The sequence below is a fragment of the Quercus robur genome, chromosome 7, assembly GCF_932294415.1.
Source record: "Quercus robur chromosome 7, dhQueRobu3.1, whole genome shotgun sequence".
NCBI lineage: Eukaryota > Viridiplantae > Streptophyta > Magnoliopsida > Fagales > Fagaceae > Quercus > Quercus robur.
The window spans coordinates 1,226,324-1,248,437 of record NC_065540.1 but is presented as its reverse complement, the minus strand read 5'-3'; the positions used below and the strand labels follow the sequence as shown (position 1 = coordinate 1,248,437).

The following is a 22,114-nucleotide window of genomic DNA, read 5'->3' as shown; positions in this document are numbered from 1 at the left end:
GTGGCGGCGCTACACGCAATCATGGCCACGTGGCGCGTGATGATCTGTGGAATTAATGGCATGACCCTTGGGTTTCCCGCTGGTTTTTCAATCGTTTTTTGGCCCACATTTAAAACTTCTCCTTTTTAATTTTTCGTCTACTTCTCAGAGAGCAAAAACAGACCAATTCTTCAGTGATACTCTGAGCATTTTCTTGGGACTTCCTTTCTTCTCCAAATTGCCTTGCGCTGTGCTTCTGCTGTTCCGCCATTGGAGGTACGTTTCTCTTTCCTTTTTCTTTCTTCTTTTTCTTCTTTTACTGTAGCATAATTTCTTATTTGTTATTCCCTTTTGCTTCTCTTCTGTTGTTGGTCCTTGTTTTTCTTTTGGGGTTTTAGTTTCGTACCTTATTTTTCTGCCCTTCGATTTCTGCATTTTCCATGGTTGATAGCTTGGAGGTTAGGATAGCTTGCCGTCGATCTCCTTCCTTTTTGCACGTCTAGGGGGGTCTTTGGGTAATTACCAATTTTTAGAAAATTTTGTGTACGAGGGCAATAGTCTAAGCGTGGTTTTGGGCGAATTATTGCCCTTGCTCCGTCAATCGCTCAATTGGTTCGAGGGTTCAGGAGGGAGAGTACTAATGTCTGAGGTTAGGTCTAGTGACCTTGAGACTGGGCTATCATCCAGTGGTGACCCGGCTGAAGGAGATACAGCCGTCTCTGGCCCTCGAGAGGTTAGGGCTTTTTATGCCTTCAATGAGATTTGTGGTCTGGATGCCGAGACCGTAAATAGATTCAAGGATAGGTTTCAGTTTCCGTCTAGGGTTCGCGTTCGCGTTCGTCTACCTAGGGAAGAAGATAGGGCCTGTCACTTTTTTCCAGGCGAAATATGCTTTTACGAGTCAACCTTTACCTGCGGGCTTAGGCTCCCCGTCCACCCGTTCCTGATGGAACTTTTAGATCACTTTGGTATAGCTCCCGGGCAGCTCATGCCTAACTCGTGGAGGATCGTCATCAACTGTATGCAAATATGGTTGGCCTCCAACGAGGATATGATCAGGATAGGCGAGCTCACCTACCTGTATCGTTTGAAAGAGTCTAAGGAGTGGGGGTATTATGAATTAATCCCTTGGGAAAGAAAGACTAGGATCGTCAAGGGATTGCCCTCGTCATTCAGGTATTGGAAGTCGCGCTTTTTCTTTGTGTCTGGGGACGACTTCGAGACTCAATCCAGCAGTGATTGGGGTGATATCCCGAGGTTGGTCCGTCGGTGGGGAACCCCGACCTTAGGTGCGTCAGTATTTCTTCCCGTCGTTTCAATTTTGCCAATTTTGAGGCTCTGGTCTTGCTAACTTCTTTGTTTCTTTGTTTGGTATAGTTAAGAGACGGCCTGGACTGAAGAGTCGGTATAAGGAACGCATAGAGACTGCGATCGGGTACGTTGAGACGATTGAAAGCTGGGACGAACTGGTTGACCCCCGGTCTCTTGCATTTTAGAACCTTGGTCCTGACCCGTCTCCTTTCGTTCTTCGTCAGCTTGGCATTGAAGGCAAAAAGAGTAAGTTTTAACTTCGTCAATGCTGATTCTTCTTATGTACACTTAAGCAATTTTTGACAGACATTTTCTTCTTGCAGAGGTGACGACAAAATTCAACAAGGATATGTACGCAAAGATGAGATCAAAGAAGGACGAACCCCTGTCCAATCTGGGGAAGAAGGCTGTGCGAGTCACCAGGAAGGGTCCTGTGTCCATCCCCCTTAGTATCGTTCCTTCCATAGCTTCCGAAACGACGAGGACTGCCTCCCCGACCGTTTCAATAGAGGAGATTCCTACTCCCGACTCCAAAAGGCCGCGTGTGGCTGGCAAAGGGAAGGAGAAGACTGATACTCGTTCATCCACAATATGGGATGACGAGTCATTGGCCGTAGAAAGAGCTCACGAGGTCGTCACTTCAGCGGACTTGAAGGCTCTCTCTGACTTGTCCTTAAACGATGTGGCCTCTCGTCATGTCCACAAACTCGTCCAGGTATGGGGTTCTTCCCTCTTCATCATTTTTTTTTTTTTTTTTTTTTACAGACGACTTCATAATTCCCTCCAGGTGTTGGGAGAAAGCCTCCATATTACCGCTGAGTACCTCACTCAAGGGGCCAAGGTGGCGTCTCTGACAACCCGGATGGAGGCCTTGGAGAAGGAGAACTCTGACTTGAGGACGAACCTGATCACTTCTATGGACGAGGCAACGACATTGAAGGAGAAGGTCAAAGTGCTGGAGGACGACCTCAGAGTTGAGCGCGGGTTGACTCACGAGAAGGACGAGCAGCTTCTTGCAGCCAAGGAGAAACTTGTGACTATCGCTGCTCGATCCGTGGAGGCTTTCCAGACCACTGACGAGTACAATACCGTGCTCTTCAGTTGGTATTTCAAAGGTTTTGAGCTTCTCCGGAGGTATATGATCAAGCATCCTTCTGGAGTCAACCTGGAGAGTCTGGATTTGGAAGAAGTTGACAAGGAAATGGCTCTGGAGGAGGCGGCTTCATCTTCTGCCCCTGGTGATGATGCACCTGAGCCTGTTGCTGAAGTACCGGCCAGTGAAGGCACAGCTGATGCCTGATTTAATACTTAGAAATTTTCCCTTTTGTTTTATGGTGGGTGCCCGTCTTGTTTTGGGCCTTTTCTTTTTGTAAATCTAATCTCAAAACAGTTAATTTTATTTTGAAAACAATGATAGTGGCCCAGTGGTTATGGGCTTGAATGAAGCGTACTTACTTTTCCTCTAGATGTTTTGATTTACACCCGTCTACAGCTTTTGTGCTTTGTTAATCAGTTGTTGCATCCTGTTTTGATTTGATGTACTGCACTCTTTTTTCCGTCAAATAGACTCCTGCCACTTGCAACTGCCAGGGGGTACTACCTGGGTGGCTCGTGTCTGTCCAGGCGGACTCTTGTCCCTTGTTTTTTTTTTTTTTTTTTTTTTTTTTTTTTTTTTTTATCGTCAGTAACTTACATCCGTCAAGGCGGAATCTTGTTACTTAGTTTTTTTTTTTTTGTCGTCTGTAACTTACATCCGTCAAGGCGGAATCTTGTTACTTAGTCTTTTAACCATCTTATTATGGTCGTCAGTAACTTACATCCTTCAAGGCGGAATCTTGTTACTTAAGTCTTTTAACCGTCCTACAATGGTCGTCAGTAACTTACATCCGTCAAGGCGGAATCTTGTTACTTAGTTTTTTAATCATGGTTGTTAGTAACTTACATCCGTCAAGGCGGAATCTTGTTACTTGATCTTTTAATCATCCTATGATGGTCGTCAGTAACTTACATCCGTCAAGGCGGAATCTTGTTACTTAGTGATTCATAGACCTCATGGTTGACCAGTACTGGCTGCGCAAAAACATCAGAGGAATAATACTTTTATTAACTTCAAGAACGAATGCATTCGTGTATTACATTTACTCATGATATTTCTTTAAATGCTCAATATTCCAAGGACGAGGGAGCTTTTGTCCGTCCATAGTTTCCAGATGGTAACTTCCCTGTCTAGAGTAGTGAACGACGCGGTAAGGCCCTTCCCACGTAGGGCCCAGCTTCCCTTGAGTAGGGCCTTTAGCTGCTATAGTGATTTTGCGAAGGACGAGGTCCCCTATGTCCAGTCGCCTGAGTTTAACCCTCTTGTTGTAGTACTCGCCATTTTTTTTTGATACTTTGTCATTCTACTGGACGCATTGTCTCTTACTTCATCCAAGCAATCCAGGTTGAACCGCAGTTCCTCGTCATTGAGTCCATCTCTGAAAGTTCCTCGTCTGATGCTTGTTACTCCAACTTCTACTGGGATTACTGCCTCTGTGCCATAGGTAAGCCTGAAGGGTGTCTCTCCTGTTGGGGTTCTAGCTGTAGTCCTGTATGCCCACAAGACACTAGGTAGTTCTTCTGGCCAGGCAACTTTTGCTTCGTCCAGCTTGGTTTTGATTATCTTGAGCAGCGTCCTGTTCGTTACTTCCGCCTGTCCGTTTGCCTGGGGGTGTCCCGGGGATGAGAACTGATTCTTGATCCCGAGGTCCGAGCAGAAGTCTCTGAAGCCTTGGCTGTCGAACTGCCTCCCATTATCAGATATGATCGTCACGGGAATCCCGAACCTGCAGATTATGTTTTTCCACACGAAGCTCCGGATCCGAGCCTCAGTGATGGTTGCTAGGGCCTCTGCTTCAACCCATTTTGTGAAATAGTCAATAGCAACTAGAAGGAATTTTACCTGACCTTTACCTTGGGGCAGAGGACCGACGATATCGATTCCCCATTGTGCGAATGGCCATGGGGAGGATATGGTCGTCATCTTCTCCGCTGGAAGCCGTTGTACATTCCCGTACCGCTGGCATCTGTCGCACCTTCTGACGATGTCAACAGCATCCCCCTGCATGGTTGGCCAAAAGTACCCTGCTCTTATCACCTTGTTGACTAGGGATCTGGAGCCGGCATGGTCGCCACAGACTCCTCCGTATACTTCTTCTAGGATGTATTTGGCCTCATCCTCGTCGACGCACTTTAGATAAGGCATAGAGAAGCCTCTCTTGTAAAAGACGTCATTTAGGATCGTGAACCTGGCTGCTCTCTTTTTGACCTTTCTGGCTTCGTCAGTATTCTGAGGTAGGTGCCCGTCTCGGAGGAAGGATATTATGGGCGTCATCCAGGTGTCTGTGCTCTGAATGGTGAGCACCGCCACCTCTTCAATACTTGGGTGTTTCTGGATCTCTATTGCCATGTATGTGCTCGTCCCTCCTGCTTCTGATGACGCTAGTTTCGATACTTCGTCGGCCCCAATATTCTGGTTTCTTGGTATCTGGACGAACTCCACTGTGTCGAACTCCTGAGTTAGTTGCCTTTAAGGTATTTCTGCATCCTTTCTTCCTTTGCCTCGTACTCTCCACTGATCTGTCCGATTACCAGCTTTGAATCACTCTGGATCAGCAAATTTCTGGCACCAAGAGCTTTCCCAAGCCTCAAACCCGTCAATATTCCTTCATACTCGGCTTCGTTATTGGTGGCTGGGAATTTTAGTTGAACCCTATATTTCATCACTTCTCCGTCGGGGGTGGTTATGACGACCCCTACTCCCCCCCTCTTTTGGGCTGACGAACCATCTGTCTGTATTGTCCATTTATCAGCTTCGTCTGTAATTCCATCTTCATCTGGGGGAGTGAATTCAGCGATGAAGTCAGCCAGAACTTGTGCCTTGATAGCTGTTCTTGGATGGTACTCGATGTCAAATTGGCTGAGTTCGATTGCCCATTGGACCATTCTCCCTGCTGCTTCTGGTTTGTTCATTGATTTCTTAATTGGTTGATCCATCATCACAAGGATAGGATTTGACTGGAAATATGGCCTAAGCTTGCGCGAGGCTACTATAAGTGCAAATGCAATCTTTTCGATCCTTGGGTACCTGAACTCAGCTCCTTGAAAGGCTTGGCTGACGTAGTACACCGGGAGTTGCTTCTTGCCTTCTTCTCTAATCAAGGTTGCGCTTACTGCCGAGGCTGACACCGCCAGGTACAAGTATAGGTTCTCTCCTCCTTTGGATGGGCTCAGGAGAGGTGGACTGCTCAGGTATTGCTTCAGCTCTTGGAACGTTGCTTCGCATTCGTCGGTCCAAGCAAAAGTCTGCTTCAGGGTTTTGAAGAAGGGAAGGCATTTGTCTGTGGCCCTAGAGACGAACCTGTTTAGAGCTGCTATCCTTCCTGTAAGTTTTTGTACATCTTTGACGGTCTTGGGTGAGGCCATGTCAATGATTGCTCGTACCTTCTCTGGATTTGCTTCTATTCCTCTCTGGGACACCATGAATCCCAAGAACTTTCCCGAGGCTACCCCAAAAACACATTTGCTTGGATTCAACTTCATCTGGTGTTTTTTGAGGGTTGCAAAAGTCTCCTCCAGGTCGTCCAGATGAGCGAGCTCTTCCTTACTCTTGACGAGCATATCGTATACGTATACCTCCATGTTTCTGCCAATTTGTTGGTTGAACATTTTGTTTACCATCCTCTGATATGTAGCTCCAGCATTTTTCAACCCAAAAGGCATCACCTTGTAACAGTAGAGTCCTTGGCTTGTGATGAAGGCGGTCTTCTCCTGGTCTTCTTCAGCCATCTTTATCTGGTTGTACCCTGAGAAGGCGTCCATGAACGTCAATAGCTTGTGTCCGGCGGTGGAGTCCACGAGCTGGTCTGTCCTTGGTAGAGGGAAGCTGTCCTTTGGGCATGCTTTGTTCAGGTCGGTGAAGTCTACACACATTCTCCACTTTCCATTCGCTTTCTTTACCAAGACGACGTTGGCGAGCCATTCTGGATAGTATACTTCCCGGATGAATCCAGCCGTCAAGAGTTTGGTTACTTCCTCTGCTACTGCCTGATCTCGTTCTGGAGCGAAGGTTCTTCGTCGTTGCTGAACGGGCTTCCTGCTGGGGTCCACATTCAGCCTATGCTGGATGACTTCTGGAGATATGCCTGGCATGTCCTCGTGACTCCATGCAAAGACATCTAGATTCCCTTTAAGGAACTTTATGAGTCTCGCTCTCATCTCGGGGCTTAGCGTTGTCCCTATCCTGGTTGTCCTGTCCGCATTTCCTTCTACCAATTCCACTGCTTCCAGGATCTCCATCCCGTCTTCCTCTTTTTCTTCTATCGTCCACGTGTGGTTCTCCTTTCTTGCCAGTACGGCCTGATAGCACTCCCTTGCCAGGACTTGATCACCCTTCACTTCACCCACACCGTTGTCTGTTGGGAATTTCACCTTCAAACAGTAGGTTGACGTTGCCGCCTTCCACTTGTTTAGGGTGGGCCTCCCAATGATGACATTGTAGGACGAGGGGCAATCTACCACCAGGAAGTCTACTTGTTTGGTCAACTGCAATGGATAGGTCCCTGCTGTCACCGTCAGAGTCACTATACCCTTGGGGTAGACCCTGTCTCCACTGAAACTGACGAGCGGAGAGTCAAAAGGGCGGAGCCTTTTTGGATCTAATTTCAACTGCTGGAAGGCTAGGAGGTAGATGATATCCGCTGAGCTCCCGTTATCAACAAGGATCCTTCTGGTATTGAACCCTTCTATATTCAGCACTATGACCAGGGGATCGTTGTGAGGCTGCTTTACTCCCCTGGCGTCTCCTTCATTAAAGGACATGTCTTGGTATGTTCGTCGGTGCTTGGACGGAGGCATGGTGTGGACGCTGTTCACCTGTCTATGGTATGCTTTTCTGAGTGATCTAAATGATCCCCCTGAGAATGGTCCTCCTGTGATCGTGTTTATCTCCCCGATCACTTTGCGTGGAGGCTGGGACGGATGGTCGTCATCCCGAGTGAAGGATTCCTGTTGTGTCTTGTTGTCGTCTCTGAACTTGCTATATTCTCCTTTCTTTACATACTTCTGTAACTTTCCTTTCCGTATTAATTCCTCTATTTGTTCCTTCAGGTCTCTGTAATCTTCTGTGTTGTGGCCGTGGTCTCTATGGAACCGGCAATACTTGTTCTTGTCACGTACGTTGGGGGACGAGTGTAATGGCCTGGGCCATTTGAGATAATGCTCGTCTTTGATCTGCGTGAAAATCTTGTCAACAGGCATAACCAGAGGAGTAAATTTTACCTGACGAGGATTTTTGTCGTCCTTCCTTCTATTCCCGTCATTGTTCCGACGTTCTGATTTGTCTCTCTTTTGCCCTCTACGGTCGTCTTCCCGTTTGGACTTGTCTCATGGCCTCTCAGTATCTTTTATGGCAGCTAGGGCATCTTCCGCGTTCATGTACTTTTGTGCCTTCAGGAGCATCTCAGCCATCGTCTTCGGGGGGTTTTTTGCAAGAGAGGCCATGAGGTCTCTGGATCTCAACCCCGCTTTGAAGGTCGTCAGCTGCACCTTGTCATCAGCTTCGTCTACTTCCAGAGTTTCCCGGGTGAATCGCTTGACATATGACCTCAGAGTCTCCTTCTCTCCCTGTCTTATGGTGAGCAAGTAATCTACTGGTCTCCTTGGGCGTTGTCCCCCTATGAAGTGACGCAAGAATGCACTACTCAGCTGATCGAAATTGTCTATGGACGAGTTTGGCAACTTGGTAAACCATTCTCTTGCAGCTCCTTTGAGAGTCGTCGGGAAGAAACGACACAATATCTCGTCAGATGGTTGCTGAAGACCCAGAGTCGTCTTAAAGGTATTAAGATGATCCTGAGGGTCCTTGAGTCCGTCGAATGGCTCTAATTGAGGCAGGCGAAACTTTGACGGCACGGGGCAATCAAGTACCGCTGCAGTGAAAGGCGAATCCGTAGCCCTTATCATTTTGTCTACACTCCGGTCTGTCTTTTCTTTGATAGCGCTCCTTAGTTCGTCCATCTCTTTCCTCATCTCCCGAAGAAGATCTGAGTTCTGTTCGTCCGGAGTAGTTGGTCTCCGGGGGGTTTCTCTTCGTTGGCTATTCCCCTCTTCCTCCGTGTTACCCTTGGACCGGTTTTCTTCCTGTTGAGCTTGTTGAACCTGCTGGAGCCGCAGCTTCATTTCCTGGTTTTGTCTGGTGAGTTCCTCAATGGTGGCTGCAAGGGCTTGAACTTGCTGGGCCAAGGTTGCTGAGTCTGGGTTGGATTCCATCTGGATATGGAGAATTGATGGAAACTACGTTTTCGAGTATGAATCTGAAAACTTGTTCCCACAGACGGCGCCAAACTGATGGAACACAAATTCGTCAATAAGAGTGGGCAGATGGAATCCCCTGTAGAATATGAAGGTCCGCTCGATGAGGGCCACCGGTGTGGTGCCTGCCACAACGTCTCCGATGCCAAAGTTAGGATAATGGACAAACACAATAAAGAAGTAGAATGTGCTTTCAGAGTATTTTTGCATATATCTTACCTTCCGTTGATTGTATGAAAGCTTTATACCTAAGGCCTTAGGAGCTAACCGTTGAGGCTGTTAATGCTCTCTGAAGTAACGCCCCTGGTCCAGTAATGAGGCTTTTAAGAGGCTCCCAACGGTCTGCTTGGTCGATTTAGTAACTGCTCAGGTCATTGATTGACTGCATTGAATGACTCCCTGCCTTCGTCAGTGATGATGGCTTTCTTCGTTGTTTCTGATGACCTCGTCATGGATGATTCCCTCGTCATGGATGATTCCTTCGTCATTAATGTTATCTTCGTCAGCGGGATGTAGAATCGTCATTCCTGTCAGTTTGTGTTGGTTTGGTGCTATGCTAAGGTTCGTAAGATTATAAATTTGTTGTTATTTATGTTGGTTTGATGCACTAAACCAACACAAATAAAATAATAAATTTATTACTATTTATGTTGATAATCTTATAAATTTATTGTTCTAACCCTCAGTTTTTTATTTTTTTATTTTTTTTTTTTGGGGTTAAAATATTGGCCAACCCATGTGTCCAACCTAATCCAACTCAATTATGTGAGTTGGGTTGAATTTTTATCAACCCAACCATGGTGGATTGGATTGAAAAAACTTCTTCCAACTTATGTATACCCCTAAATTCCATTGACAATGGAATTAATGTTTCTACAGCATTGCAGTATGCTGCACGCTGCTAATTTAATTTTTGATTCATTACCTTTTTCTTGGGATAAAAAAGAAGAAGTCGAAAACATCATTTTGATCCTTACATTTTGAGGTTATAGTTAATTTGGTCCTTATTATTTTCATCTTGCAGTCAATTTGGTCTCTATTATTTTCATTTTGCAGTCAATTTGGTCCCTATTGTTAACTCACTAACTGAATATGTCTACGTAACTAACGGCGTGCACATTTGGCACACTTGAAGCTAAGGCGACTTAGGAAATAATATTAAAAAAATTTCACTAACATAAAAAAATTCCACCTCAACATTTAATAAATAGAAAAAACCGTATCAAAAAAAAAAAAAGAATAGATGATTTTTAAGCCAAAAAGAAATGAATTTAGATAAAATAAAACTTCAAAAACCAAAAGTCTCTGTTATTTTCTTTCAATCCAAACCCGCGATCAATGGAACTAAAATACTAAAATATAGGAGACACTGACACAAAATGAAATAGAGCAGATATGTATCAAAATTGATGCAAAACCCAAAAGATAAACTAGATCTAGAACATAAATCATATCCAAAGCAAAATAAAAATAAGACACCCATATTTAAATGAAATTGACCCTGGATCCACAATCACAATGACAATTAAAAAGAAAATTCAATTTTCTTTTTTGTTTATCTTGCTCTTGGTGATGGAATCATCAAATTAACGTTAATAGCAAAGAACCATTGGCCTGCATTTGGTAAAGCCTCTTAACTCCAATGGCTATCTCTTCCAACCAATATCCGCTTCATCTTATGGTACTTCATGGGATCTGTCTTCATACCATTCTTCTTTTGGATCTCCTTAGCCTTAACATCCTCATGGATGACGAAATCAGCTTCATCACCATCATCAACAATGAGATTGGGCCCACCATCGTGACCCTAGTCGAGAGCATGCTTGGTACACCACCAGTACTCTGGAGGGTCTCGCCATTTCAGGCGAAGACCGTGGCCGAGTCACGAGCGAAACCTACGGCGGTGGCGTGGTCCTGTTCTGAAAAAATATTGCATGAACACCAACGGACTTGAGCACCAAGGGCTGTCATGGTCTCATTAAGGACAGATAGTGTGTTGTATTTGAGTTCCATTGATTGTGGGTTTGGTTCATTTTCCAGCCAATTTTTCTTTGTTTGGTTGTGTTTGGATCGAAAGAAAATGAAAGAAAATAACAAAGACTTTTGAGGTTTATTTTTACTTTTTTAAATTCATTTCTTTTTGGCTTAAAAATCATCGGGTTTTTTTTTTTTTTTTTTCTGATGTGGTTTTTTATATTTATTAAATGTTGAGATGGCATTTTTTTATGTTAATTAAAATTTTCTAATATTATTTCTTAAGCCACTTAAGCTTCAAGTGTGCCAACTGTGCACATCATTAGCCACTTAGACATTTTTTGTCAATGAGTTAATGGTAGGGACTAAATTAATTGAAATATGAAAATAATAGGGACCAAATTAACTGCTATCAAAATGTACAAACTAAATTGATTGTAATACCAAAATATACAGAGCAAAACGGTATTTTCACCAAAGAAGAATGAAAAGGAAAGGAAAGATTTGTAGTTTGCCTAGAACGTAAACCGATCAAAATACATATTAATTTATTGAATTTTTTATTTATTTATTTATAATAATTGGGAAACGGGGAGCACATATATTCTCTACATTAAAAAAGAAAAAGAAAAGAAACAATACTAACCATTTACAAAAATATATACTATTAAGTTTAGTTGATGTATTACAAATTTTACTATATAAGTGTTCTAATTTTCTTCTAAAAAAAGTGTTATAATTTGATGTATTAATGTTAAAATACAAAATAAAATGTTAATAAAAATTTTATTTATTATTTTTTCTACATAACATCAATAAGAATCATTGACATGTTAATTTACCCAATTTTAATAATAAAGTTAATAGTATCTTGACTATCTTCAATTCTTTTTTACTTTTTTTTTCCTTGATAATTTTCTAGAGAGTGTCAATATATAGATGAGTGTAGTGTTGGGAAAAATTCTATACAACTATGAATAAATTTCAACAAGTACAGCGAAAGCACAATCACACAAGAACACAAATATTTATGTGGGAAATCTTTCTCCTTGAAAGGAAAAAATCACGAGACAAATTCCGAATAATTTTACCATATTCAATAGAGATTACAACACTTAGAAATACAAGTTGAGCAAAAAAAACTCTCTTTTTCTTTTCACTTACTGCTCTCTTTCTCACTATATATCTCTCACAATTTTCTCTTACTCTCTCTATTTTTCTCTTCTCTTTTTGCTTGCTCACTCACTCACGTAGTTCTTCAAAACTGTACTTAGTCCTCACTTTCTCTGGGACTTCACTTCTTTCTTCACTCTTCTTCAAATGGCCGAATGGCCTTACTTTATAGTTCTTCATCCTTTTCTTCTTTTCTTCCTTCAACATGTCTCACAAGTTTAACATCACATCTTCATTTATGTGGCTTCACTTTTGTACATCCCTTCATAAATGTTACTGGACTTTTGTACATAATTATAGAGAAAAAGATGAACTCAATTCTTCTCTTTCAGACAAGCTACTCAAGCAAACCCATTTCACTTTGCTGACTTCTTAGCACTTGTCCAACAAGCTCATTTAATGAGCTAGCTAAGACAAAGTGTGGGATGGAACATGGTGCAACGCACCCAACATGTAGCTTGGTACTTCCATGCAGATAAATGCTTAAGTCTTCAAAGTCTTCATAACTGCCATGCCTAGAAAGAAGCTATATCTTCAATCTCCAATGGTGGCAGAGACGGAACTAGGATTCATATTTAGGAGGGTCAAAGTTCTTTGTTCAACGATTTTAAAAATTGAAATATTAATACTAAAGGTTGACAAAAATACATTATTAGCATTAATTTTTTAATTTTTTGTATTTTTTATTTTGAAAAAAAAATCACAAATGATAATTTATAATCAAAAGTTTTGTAAATTGTGATTTACAACTATATTTTTTGTTAGCTTTAATTTCGTGTCAAATTTTATTGTAATTATGTTCAATCATTTCCCTGTATTTTTGTGGAATTTAATGTAAAAGTTGTGTGTGAAAGTTTAGTGAAGATTCTGTAAAAATGAGGATTTCATGACTAACTCACGAGTGCCAACTCGCGAAACAGACTACATGAGAAGTATATGCTAGAATTTGAAGAGTCTTTGACAAGCTGGATTTCACAAGTCATTTGCGACTCAATCCAAGTCGCAAGTGAAATATTCAAACATTGTAGCGTACCATTCTTGAAAATCAAAATCACGTAGTTCAATATCAAGAAAGAAGAAAATAGTAATTAGAGGAAAGCTAATCAAGAAGTAAATAGTTAGCATAGAAAAGCAAGTCAACGAAATTGTAACATATCATAAGCAATAAGGCTTATAAGTCTTAATCCAACGTAGCACCAAGTTAATAACAAAGAAAAAGTCTTTTGCTAGGAAACTTGGAAGGATACTAGCCACAAGATATTTGGTCACAATTTGCTATTCACAGTGAAATGACATGAAGATATGATTCAGTGGGAGGCTCACATATGTGTGATAAAAGAATCATTTTTCTACCAAAGATTAAAAACAGTTTAATAGTGGTAACACGTGACTGGTTCAAGGAAGTCAACTAAAAAGCACTACTCAAGACTGCAGAACCGTACAGGTAACAGACATGTGAGTCATTTGACACATCTAACGAAAACGCCAACATCCCTTTTCCTCACTTGTATTACTCTGCAACAAGGTAGTTTGAACATTCGGGAAAAGATGAGTCAGAGTGAACTGTCGTAACAAATGAAAATAATGTTTTGAGATTGCCTAGGGTCACCTTAAAAATCTTACATAAACAAATAGAAGAACATTATTATCTTACAAAAGAGTTTTTATTACAATTACTCATGTTGATTTTCATAGTCATAAGAATGATAAATTGAACTTAAAAAAGAAAAAGAGTAGCAACATAGTTTGGTCATAAGTGGATGCCCATTACCCAATTTTTCATTCCAAGCTTCTTGTTCTTGAATTTCCTATACTATTCTTCATACAAACTATAACATTAGGACCATTTAATGGTAGACACTATCATAGTTTCATAGGTCAGTATTCTATAACTCTTGATAAGTTTTGTACCATTTTCACTTATATTTGTAAGTTTTGTAACGATTTAAGATATTCAATATTTTATAGAAGTGAAAAATAAAAAATAAAATACTATGATTCACCCGTACGTAAATATGCATTGTTATTTAATATTCAAATTCAAGTTGGAAAAAAAAATAATAGAATGGGTGAATGTGAGGAATGATAGATAGAACCACGCAAGGAAGAGGGTGGGAAGAACTATAGCAGGATCTCATTCAATAAGTCGCCTCTTCTCCTACAAAAGGAAATTTAAGTCCAACTTAGTATGTAGCTTAGGTGAACAACTGACATGAAGGAGCAGGGACAAAGCTAGGATTTCAAGTGAGGGGGGCGAGATACACTCAAAACCCAAATGCTTAAAAAATTTGTTATAGCCTAAACTTTCATATTGTACCTCTAGATGAACCCAAAGACAACCATGTTTTTTTATCAAAGCTACTTATAAAAGAATATATATGTGTGTGTGTGTGTGTTTATCCCAAGCTTTTTTGGAGACTTCATCAAACACTTAGCTACAATTATCCTATGCTAATGCTTTAAGATAAATTTCATAAATCATTTAGAACCCAGACAGAAACTCACAAAAAAAATCAAAATTTAATATAAATTTGAATAAAGAAAGCGTTCTTTTTGTGAAAACATAGAAGTATTGAACAAAAATAGAGCATAAAAATTCAAAACCAAGCTTTATATATTTTATATTTTTCTTTTTCTCATTGGGCTGGGGGGGGGGGGGGGCATTGCCCCCCCTAGTCCAAGCATAGCTATGTCCCTGTGAAGGAGGTGGGAGAGAGGTTGACCAAAGACACTCTGATGATTAAGTTAGAAGTGAAATCTGTTAAGATTTCATGACAATAAGTAGTTAATGAGTAGAGAAATTACATACATTGTTCTAAAGTTGGGTGAAGCCTAATAAATCAGAGCATTAGTACTCTTAGATAATAAAAAAAAAACGTATCACATTTTAGCCAACTAAACAAAAAATTTACCCACATCAGGTCATGCAAAATTGTGTAAAAATACATTGCTGTTACAGTAACCGTGTAAATTTACACTAGCATGCACTATTCATTTTGCATTTAGTTTTTTATTCTTTCTTTGCATATCTTGAGCATGAAAGAAAAAAAATAGATACTAGTTGTTGTGTATGAAAAAAGAGAAACAATTAAAAAAATAAAGAAAAATTGATATTTTAATTAAATGTAGCATAAAATAAAAAATCTAATATTGGATGTTTTGAAAAAGTAAATATGTAGAATAAAAAAATAAAAACTTCTTAATCTAAAATAGATATAAAATTTTGCCCCAGCTCATGTAAATGCTTTGATCAAAGATTGGTACGTTGGTTAATGGCCCAAAGGACTCTCCTTCTGAGGAAACATGTTTGATCCAATCATTGGTCTCTTTAGAGTGCTGAACTGTTGATATTGAACAACTGGTGAATAATAAATTTATTGTTACCAATTAAAGGCCTTATTCTAAGACCTATGAAGCCCTAGCCCTTGGTTTTATCATGTTCTAATCCCTCCACATTGTTTCAAACGACAATAGTACTAGGTTTTAGGTTGGAAAATTCCATGACGTGTAATCTTGATGAGTCTATAACTTATCATCATAAGTAAAGCCAAGGTCAGTGTTAAAGAAACAGCTTAAAAGCAAGGAGAAATGAAGATTTTTATTCGCATTTTATCTATGCTCAAATCAATTGAAGTGTTGGTTTCATCAGACTTTCGATTGTAGCTTGATTGATATAAACGAGGTTTTTAACACTTTCTAGAAATTAAAATGGCTCAATCGATCAATAATCTCGTGAACCTAATTAACAGTTTAATCTTCCACATAGCCACACTATCTCTATCTCTTTCTCAATCCTAAAATCAAAATTAAAAATTTATTTAACCATGCATCAATTTATTGAAGATAAAGAAAACATCATTAAAAATTATAATAATAAATTTTCATTTCTTTTTGTTAAATTTCATACTTGAACAATGATATTTGATTATCTACATGAATCTAACTTTAGTTTAGTTAATATTAACTCATCATTTGGTTTAGTTAGTATTAACTCATCATTAAATTAACCTTGAGCTGGTTAGTATGGTATTAAATAAATATGTTTAATTGATATTTAAATATAAAATACCTCAATTAAATTTATCGTCTTCTACCTCCAGCTAGATTGAGCTATGCAACCCTCCATCACAGATGATAAAAAAAGAGCCTTTAACTCTCCACCACACAATTTTTTTCTCTCTCTCTCTTTTTTTTTGTTGTTGTTGTTGTTGTTGTTGTTGATAATCCCCACCACACAATCCTATTTCCACAAAGAGTAGATAAAATTATGTTGTGTCAAAGCCAAATCCAACCAGATTTCCAAACACTGGAATCGAACTTTTTGCTTTGTGGATCAATATTGACATGACCCTGGAAAAGAAAAAGGGTGTTCAAAGTAAATATCCACAGTTAATAACAGTTTTTAATTATATCTTTTTAATTATCTACAAAGATAAGTTTCACTCTCATGCTTCAAAAACAATAAAGTTTCTCTTCAAACTTGTTTAGGAAGAAATTTTTCAAATTTATTATATATTTTTATACTGATTGTGAAATTTGAAAATCTAACCGTTGGATTGCATATTCTTATTATATCTTTCATGCTTGCAAAATTTCAAGAAAATCAAAAATCAATTGCTATGTCATTAAACAAATGTTAAAATTTCAAATTTTTATAATCTAAAATTGTATATAACAAATAAGTTCATTAATCAAATAGTAAATAAAATATGATTTGAACGAAATTTGATATACATATTAAGAATATAAAAAACATAAAATTCAATGATTAAATTTTCAAAATTTACACTAAAAAAAGAGATATATAATAAATTTAAAAGACTTCTCTCCAAATTAGTTTAGGAAGAAATTTTTTTTTTTTTTTTTTTTTTTTTGGTTTCCCACAGTGTATCCTCAAAACTTTCAACCAGAGACTAATCACTGTTCGTACCGGGTCGGCCCACGAAGGGGTAAAGCACTGGCCCAGGGATTCTTTTCAAAGTGCAGGTAGCAAGATTCGAACTAGAGAGCACACCTAGTCGAGCCAAGTACAAGCACTCTGAGACCAAGCGCCGAACCGCTTGGCCAACCCCACTGGGTTAGTTTAGGAAGAAATTTTATTCCTTACAAAATCCGCTTTCTAGTTTACCCTTAAAAAATATATATATATACACGTTCCACAAAATTCAATACTAAGAAATTTCACATCCATCAATCCCCTGACACACAAATCAAACTTTCTGCTTTGCCTATCAATCACATGACATGACCCTTGAATTTTTAAATTTCTTACTTTTTTTTCTTCCTTACGTAAAATAATATTCATTTACCCAAGTGGAATCAAAGAGTATGTTTGTCAATTTTATTTTTCTTTTTCTTTTTTTTTTTTTTTATCCTATTTGGTTATGTATAATTGTTTAAAGTTCTTTTTTTGTTCAAGGTAGAACTAAACTCTAAACACCTTTCAATAAATACGAATCAACAATTAAAAAAAAAAAGAGGATAGTACGTCCAATTTCAAATGCACAAAAAATAAGTCCATTCTAAGAGAATCTTCTCATGAGAAACCTCACTTGTCTATTTTACTAAAAGACTTTCATCTGTTTAAAATTATTGAATTAAAAAAAAAATTTTAAATAGAAACTAATTACTAACTCAGTAATTTTAAACAAATAGATATCTTTTAATGGAATGGTAGACAAGTGATGTGGTCTACCAAAGGACTATATAATTTCTCCCATTCTAGTTCCATCCTGATATCATAGCTAGGGTATTTAGTACCCTAACAATTTTTCGCATATTTTAGATCACATTAATTTCCACGTTTTGTTTTGGCAAACTCTAAATGCCTTTTGAGTAAATGAAGTGTTGAACCTTGTGTATGTTTAGATTAGTTTTTTTTAATGAAAATTTTATTTCTTAGAAATAGACAAAAGTATAGTTATATCTTTAAAAATAAATAAATAAATCTCGTTAAAAAAATTCTACATTTACTAATGTGGGGTCAAAGAATTTATGACCTCGACCCACTTTCTATTAAGGCCCAAGACCCGAGCCGAGGAGGGATATTGCCGAAAACGCACAATGAAAGTCCAAAATGGCCTAAGAATATGGCCGAGGACGATCTTGTTCTCGGCATCCCAGAGTGCCCCTAAAAGAAAGGACGAGCACAGTGTAGGAGCGGCCCAAATAAAAGGCTGCCAATACTGCAGTAAAGAACTCTGCACCTGACACGTCCATACTCTTCAGCTTTTACAACCACCCCCACCCACTCTGGGTATGGGCTGATAGGACAAGTATCAACCTTAGGAAGTCAAGCCTACACGTGGACATTGGAGGGAGGGTAAATGTTAGTATAAAAGGAAAAGAGAAGCAATTCAGAAAGGGGGGGACAAATCGTCTCCCAGACCATGAAGCCCAAAAAAGGGGAATAATAAGAACATGAAGCTCTTCGGACGAGGTCTAAGGACCGAAGCCACTCAGGACGTATCGGGAAAAAGTATTGTTAGACAAGCCAGGTTCACCCTTGTGCGTCCACCGTGAATACCATGATTAACCACTGTATGATGACCAAGGCCTAGCCTTTCAGCCCACGCTCTACAAATTTTATTGTTTGGGCCTTTAACGTACGAACCCAACACCAATTTAGGATCGCTACGAATTGAATCCTTACAATTGGTGCCATCTGTGGGAAAGGCTTGTGCGTTGGCACAAGCGGTGGATCGAGCTCCTACTAAACAAGGGCTTGCGAAAGCCCCTCCATCACTTCCAGTGACCCGTTATTGTTGCCCTAATATAAAGTTCTACTAGGGGATACGCTTCGAAGCACCAGTGGCGCGGGCAGTTCTAGGGGCTTCCACCACCAGTTCAACACCCCGTACCTTGGCCGAAGGGCTAATCCTCGGCACTTAATGAAAATCTAAGTTTTGGACAGAACCAAGGTATTGTATGGTCCTCGGACTCAAACCTATGCGGAAACCAACTACTTAATGAAAATATAAGTTTTGGACAGAATTAAGGTATTGTATGGTCCTCGGACTCAAACCTATGGGGAAACCAACTACTTAATGAAAATATAAGTTTTAGACATAACCAAGGTATTGTATGGTTCTCGGACTCAAACCTATGGGGAAACCAACTACTTAATAAAAATATAAGTTTTGGACAGAACTAAGGTATTGTGTGGTTCTCGGACTCAAACCTATGGGGAAATAAACTACTTAATGAAAATCTAAGTTTTTGACAGAACCAAGGTATTGTATGGTGCTCGGACTCAAACCTATGGGGAAATCAACTACTTAATGAAAATCTAAGTTTTGAACAGAACCAAGGTATTGTATGGTTCTCGGACTCAAACCTATGGGGAAACCAACTACTTAATGAAAATCTAAGTTTTTGATAGAATCAAGGTATTGTATGGTCCTCAAACTCAAACCTATGAGGAAACCAACTACTTAATGAAAATATAAGTTTTGGACAGAACCAAGGTATTGTATGGTCATCGGACTCAAACCTATGAGGAAACCAACTACTTAATGAAAATATAAATTTTGGACAGAACCAATATATTGTATGGTCTTCGGACTCGAACCTATGGGGAAACCAACTGCTTAATGAAAATATAAGTTTTGGACAGAATCAAGGTATTGCATGGTCCTTGGACTCAAGCCTATGGGGAAACCAACTACTTAATAAAAATATAAGTTTTGGACAGAACTAAGGTATTGTGTGGTTCTCGGACTCAAACCTATGGGGAAATAAACTACTTAATGAAAATCTAAGGTTTTGACAGAACCAAGGTATTGTATGGTCCTCGGACTCAAATCTATGGGGAAATCAACTACTTAATGAAAATCTAAGTTTTGAACAGAATCAAGGTATTGTATGGTCCTCGAACTCAAACCTATGGGAAACTAACTACTTAATGAAAATCTAAGTTTTTGATAGAATCAAGGTATTGTATGGTCCTCGGACTCAAACCTATGAGAAAACCAACTACTTAATGAAAATATAAGTTTTGGACAGAATCAAGGTATTGTATGGTTCTCGGACTCAAATCTATGGGGAAACCAACTACTTAATGAAAATATAAGTTTTGAACAGAACCAATGTATTGTATGGTCTTCGGACTCGAACCTATAGGGAAACTAGCTACTTAATGAAAATATAAGTTTTGGACAGAATCAAGGTATTGTATGGTCCTCGGACTCAAATCTATGGGGAAACCAACTACTTAATGAAAATATAAGTTTTGAACAGAACCAATGTATTGTATGGTCTTCGGACTCGAACCTATGGGGAAACCAGCTACTTAATGAAAATATAAGTTTTGGACAGAACCAAGGTATTGCATGGTCCTTGGACTCAAGCCTATGGGGAAACCAACTACTTAATGAAAATCTAAGTTTTGGACAGAGCCAAGGTATTGCATGGTCCTTGGACTCAAACTTATGGGAAGATTATCCATTAAAAAATGAATTAAGTCCTAGACAGAATGGAAGTCCCGACCTATCCTCAGATCCTTAGTTCTAAGGGAATTGATACAAACGAGTGTTTGGGTCTGGTATAGTCATACCACGGTCCTCGGACCGGATGCCAAAAATGGTTAAGGCTATGAATGTTGTTAGGAACGTGGTAAAGCACCCTAGTACTTGGCAACCCTCACGGATAGTTCATTTTGGGTTATCCATCCTCGAATGATCACCTCATACGCAATACAGAGCGTTCAGCTGTTATCCTTTTTCAGGTCGGCATTATTGTGCTTGTTAGTCTCAATAAGTTCAAAATAATAGTTTTTTGTTAACAAGGGTTTCGGTCCTAAGTATTGTTCAGAATAGAAAAATAACAGCACATCCATTCACAATATAACTATTGCAGAAAAGAAAGAGTACTTAGAATAAAATAAAGTCATCTTTTATTAATACAAAGAAATAGTATAGCATACAATGAGGGGCTTAAACAAGCCTATACCAAAAACTAACTACAGAAGCAAAAATAAAAAGATACAAGGAAGCGATAAATCTTTCAAAACTCTACTCTAGTAGCGATTGCGCATGACAAGATGGCCCCATTGATGGAAGGGAAGAAGAAGCAGAAGAAGAAGTAGAAACACCAGGATGGCCCCGGTGATGGGAAAGAAGAAGAAGTGGAGGTAAAAGGAGGCACCAGTGAAGGAAGAGAGGAAGAAGTGGGGATGCCCAATCCCCGCATCAGCTCTGACTCCTAACACGCAAGTGTCATATTAGCAGCGCTCGAGAGAGAGCGGATAGTACCGACGATGAGAAACTCCATTGCTATCGCACCAAAAATCTGACGGGACCAGCACCTGCTTCAGATTTTGGCTGAAGGAGGAGGCTTCTCTCCCGCCTTATGAAAAGGGAGAGCTGTCTTGAGTCTCCATCTTCCTTGCTCTGACCGCACCATCTTGAGTCTCGGAGAGACCCAGTGTTTCTGGAGAGGGTGTGGTTCCTTCACCCCCACTTTTGCCTCAAACATATCACTCTCTAAGGTTTAATTGCATTGGTAAGGAAAACTTTGAGCGCAGCTGGAGATTTAGGAATTTGAAAAGACTGAAGGGTCTATACATAGAGGAAGTGACCTCCTACCTTGCTTCTTATATGGAGGGCAAGTTTGGTGGCATTTAATCTACACAGATCTCCAAGAAGAGCTACAAACGAGATAATTTCCACTCAACTCCCAACGCCGTCTACAACCGTCAGATTTGAGTGGCCTCGTAAAGGGAACTTATTAAAGACGCGCCTCGTACACTGAAACGGCAAGGGCGTGGCGTGAGTAAATCTAAAGAAATGTCTCATAACCCGGAGCATTTCCCAGGCAAATGAAGAGACATCGACATAAATGAAGGACAAAGCTAGGCAAACCGTGATATAGGCCTGGCATCACCAAAACCCTCCTCTCCAACCAAGAGGTCGGACAACAGGATTTTGAGGGGCTAATGTGGGGTCAGAGAATTTATGACCCCGACCACTTTATATTAAGGCCCAAGACCCGAGCCGAGGAGGGATATTGCCGAAGTCGTACAATGAAAGTCCAAAACGGCCTGAGGATATGGCGAGGACGATCTTGTTCTCGGCATCCCAGAGTGCCCCTAAAAGAAAGGGCGAGCACAGTGTAGGAGCGGCCCAAATAAAAGGCTGCTAATTCTGCAATAAAGAACTCTGCACCTGACAGGTCCATACTCTTCACCATACTCTTCAGCTTTTACAACCACCCTCACCCACTCTGGGTATGGGCTGACAAGACAAGTATCAACCCTAGGAAGTCCAGCCTACACGTGGACGTTGGAGGGAAGGTAAATGCTAGTATAAAAGGGAAAGAGAAGCAATTCAGA

The 22,114-nt window shown here is 39.8% G+C and overlaps 1 protein-coding gene across 1 annotated transcript; it reads right to left on the bottom strand.

The window, feature by feature from the left end:
• Window positions 1–3,303: 3,303 nt before the first annotated feature.
• On the bottom strand, window positions 3,304–4,735 carry LOC126690766 (uncharacterized). Its single transcript, XM_050385895.1, has 3 exons — window positions 4,362–4,735; window positions 3,713–4,112; window positions 3,304–3,360 (listed from the first exon to the last, which is right to left on the bottom strand). The coding sequence occupies exons 1-3, from the start codon at window positions 4,733–4,735 to the stop codon at window positions 3,304–3,306; spliced, it is 831 nt and encodes a 276-aa protein (XP_050241852.1).
• Window positions 4,736–22,114: the final 17,379 nt, after the last annotated feature.

Bases quoted from the DNA above. Each gene is read 5' to 3' on its own strand.
- LOC126690766 (XM_050385895.1), bottom strand. From the start codon at position 4,735: ATGGCAATAGAGATCCAGAAACACCCAAGTATTGAAGAGGTGGCGGTG. The intron at 4,113-4,361 runs GTGCGACAGATG...CATAATCTGCAG, and splicing joins GCTGTTGACATCGTCAGAAG to GTTCGGGATTCCCGTGACGA. The intron at 3,361-3,712 runs GTAAGAGACAAT...GTTTTTGCGCAG, and splicing joins ACCTGGATTGCTTGGATGAA to CCAGTACTGGTCAACCATGA.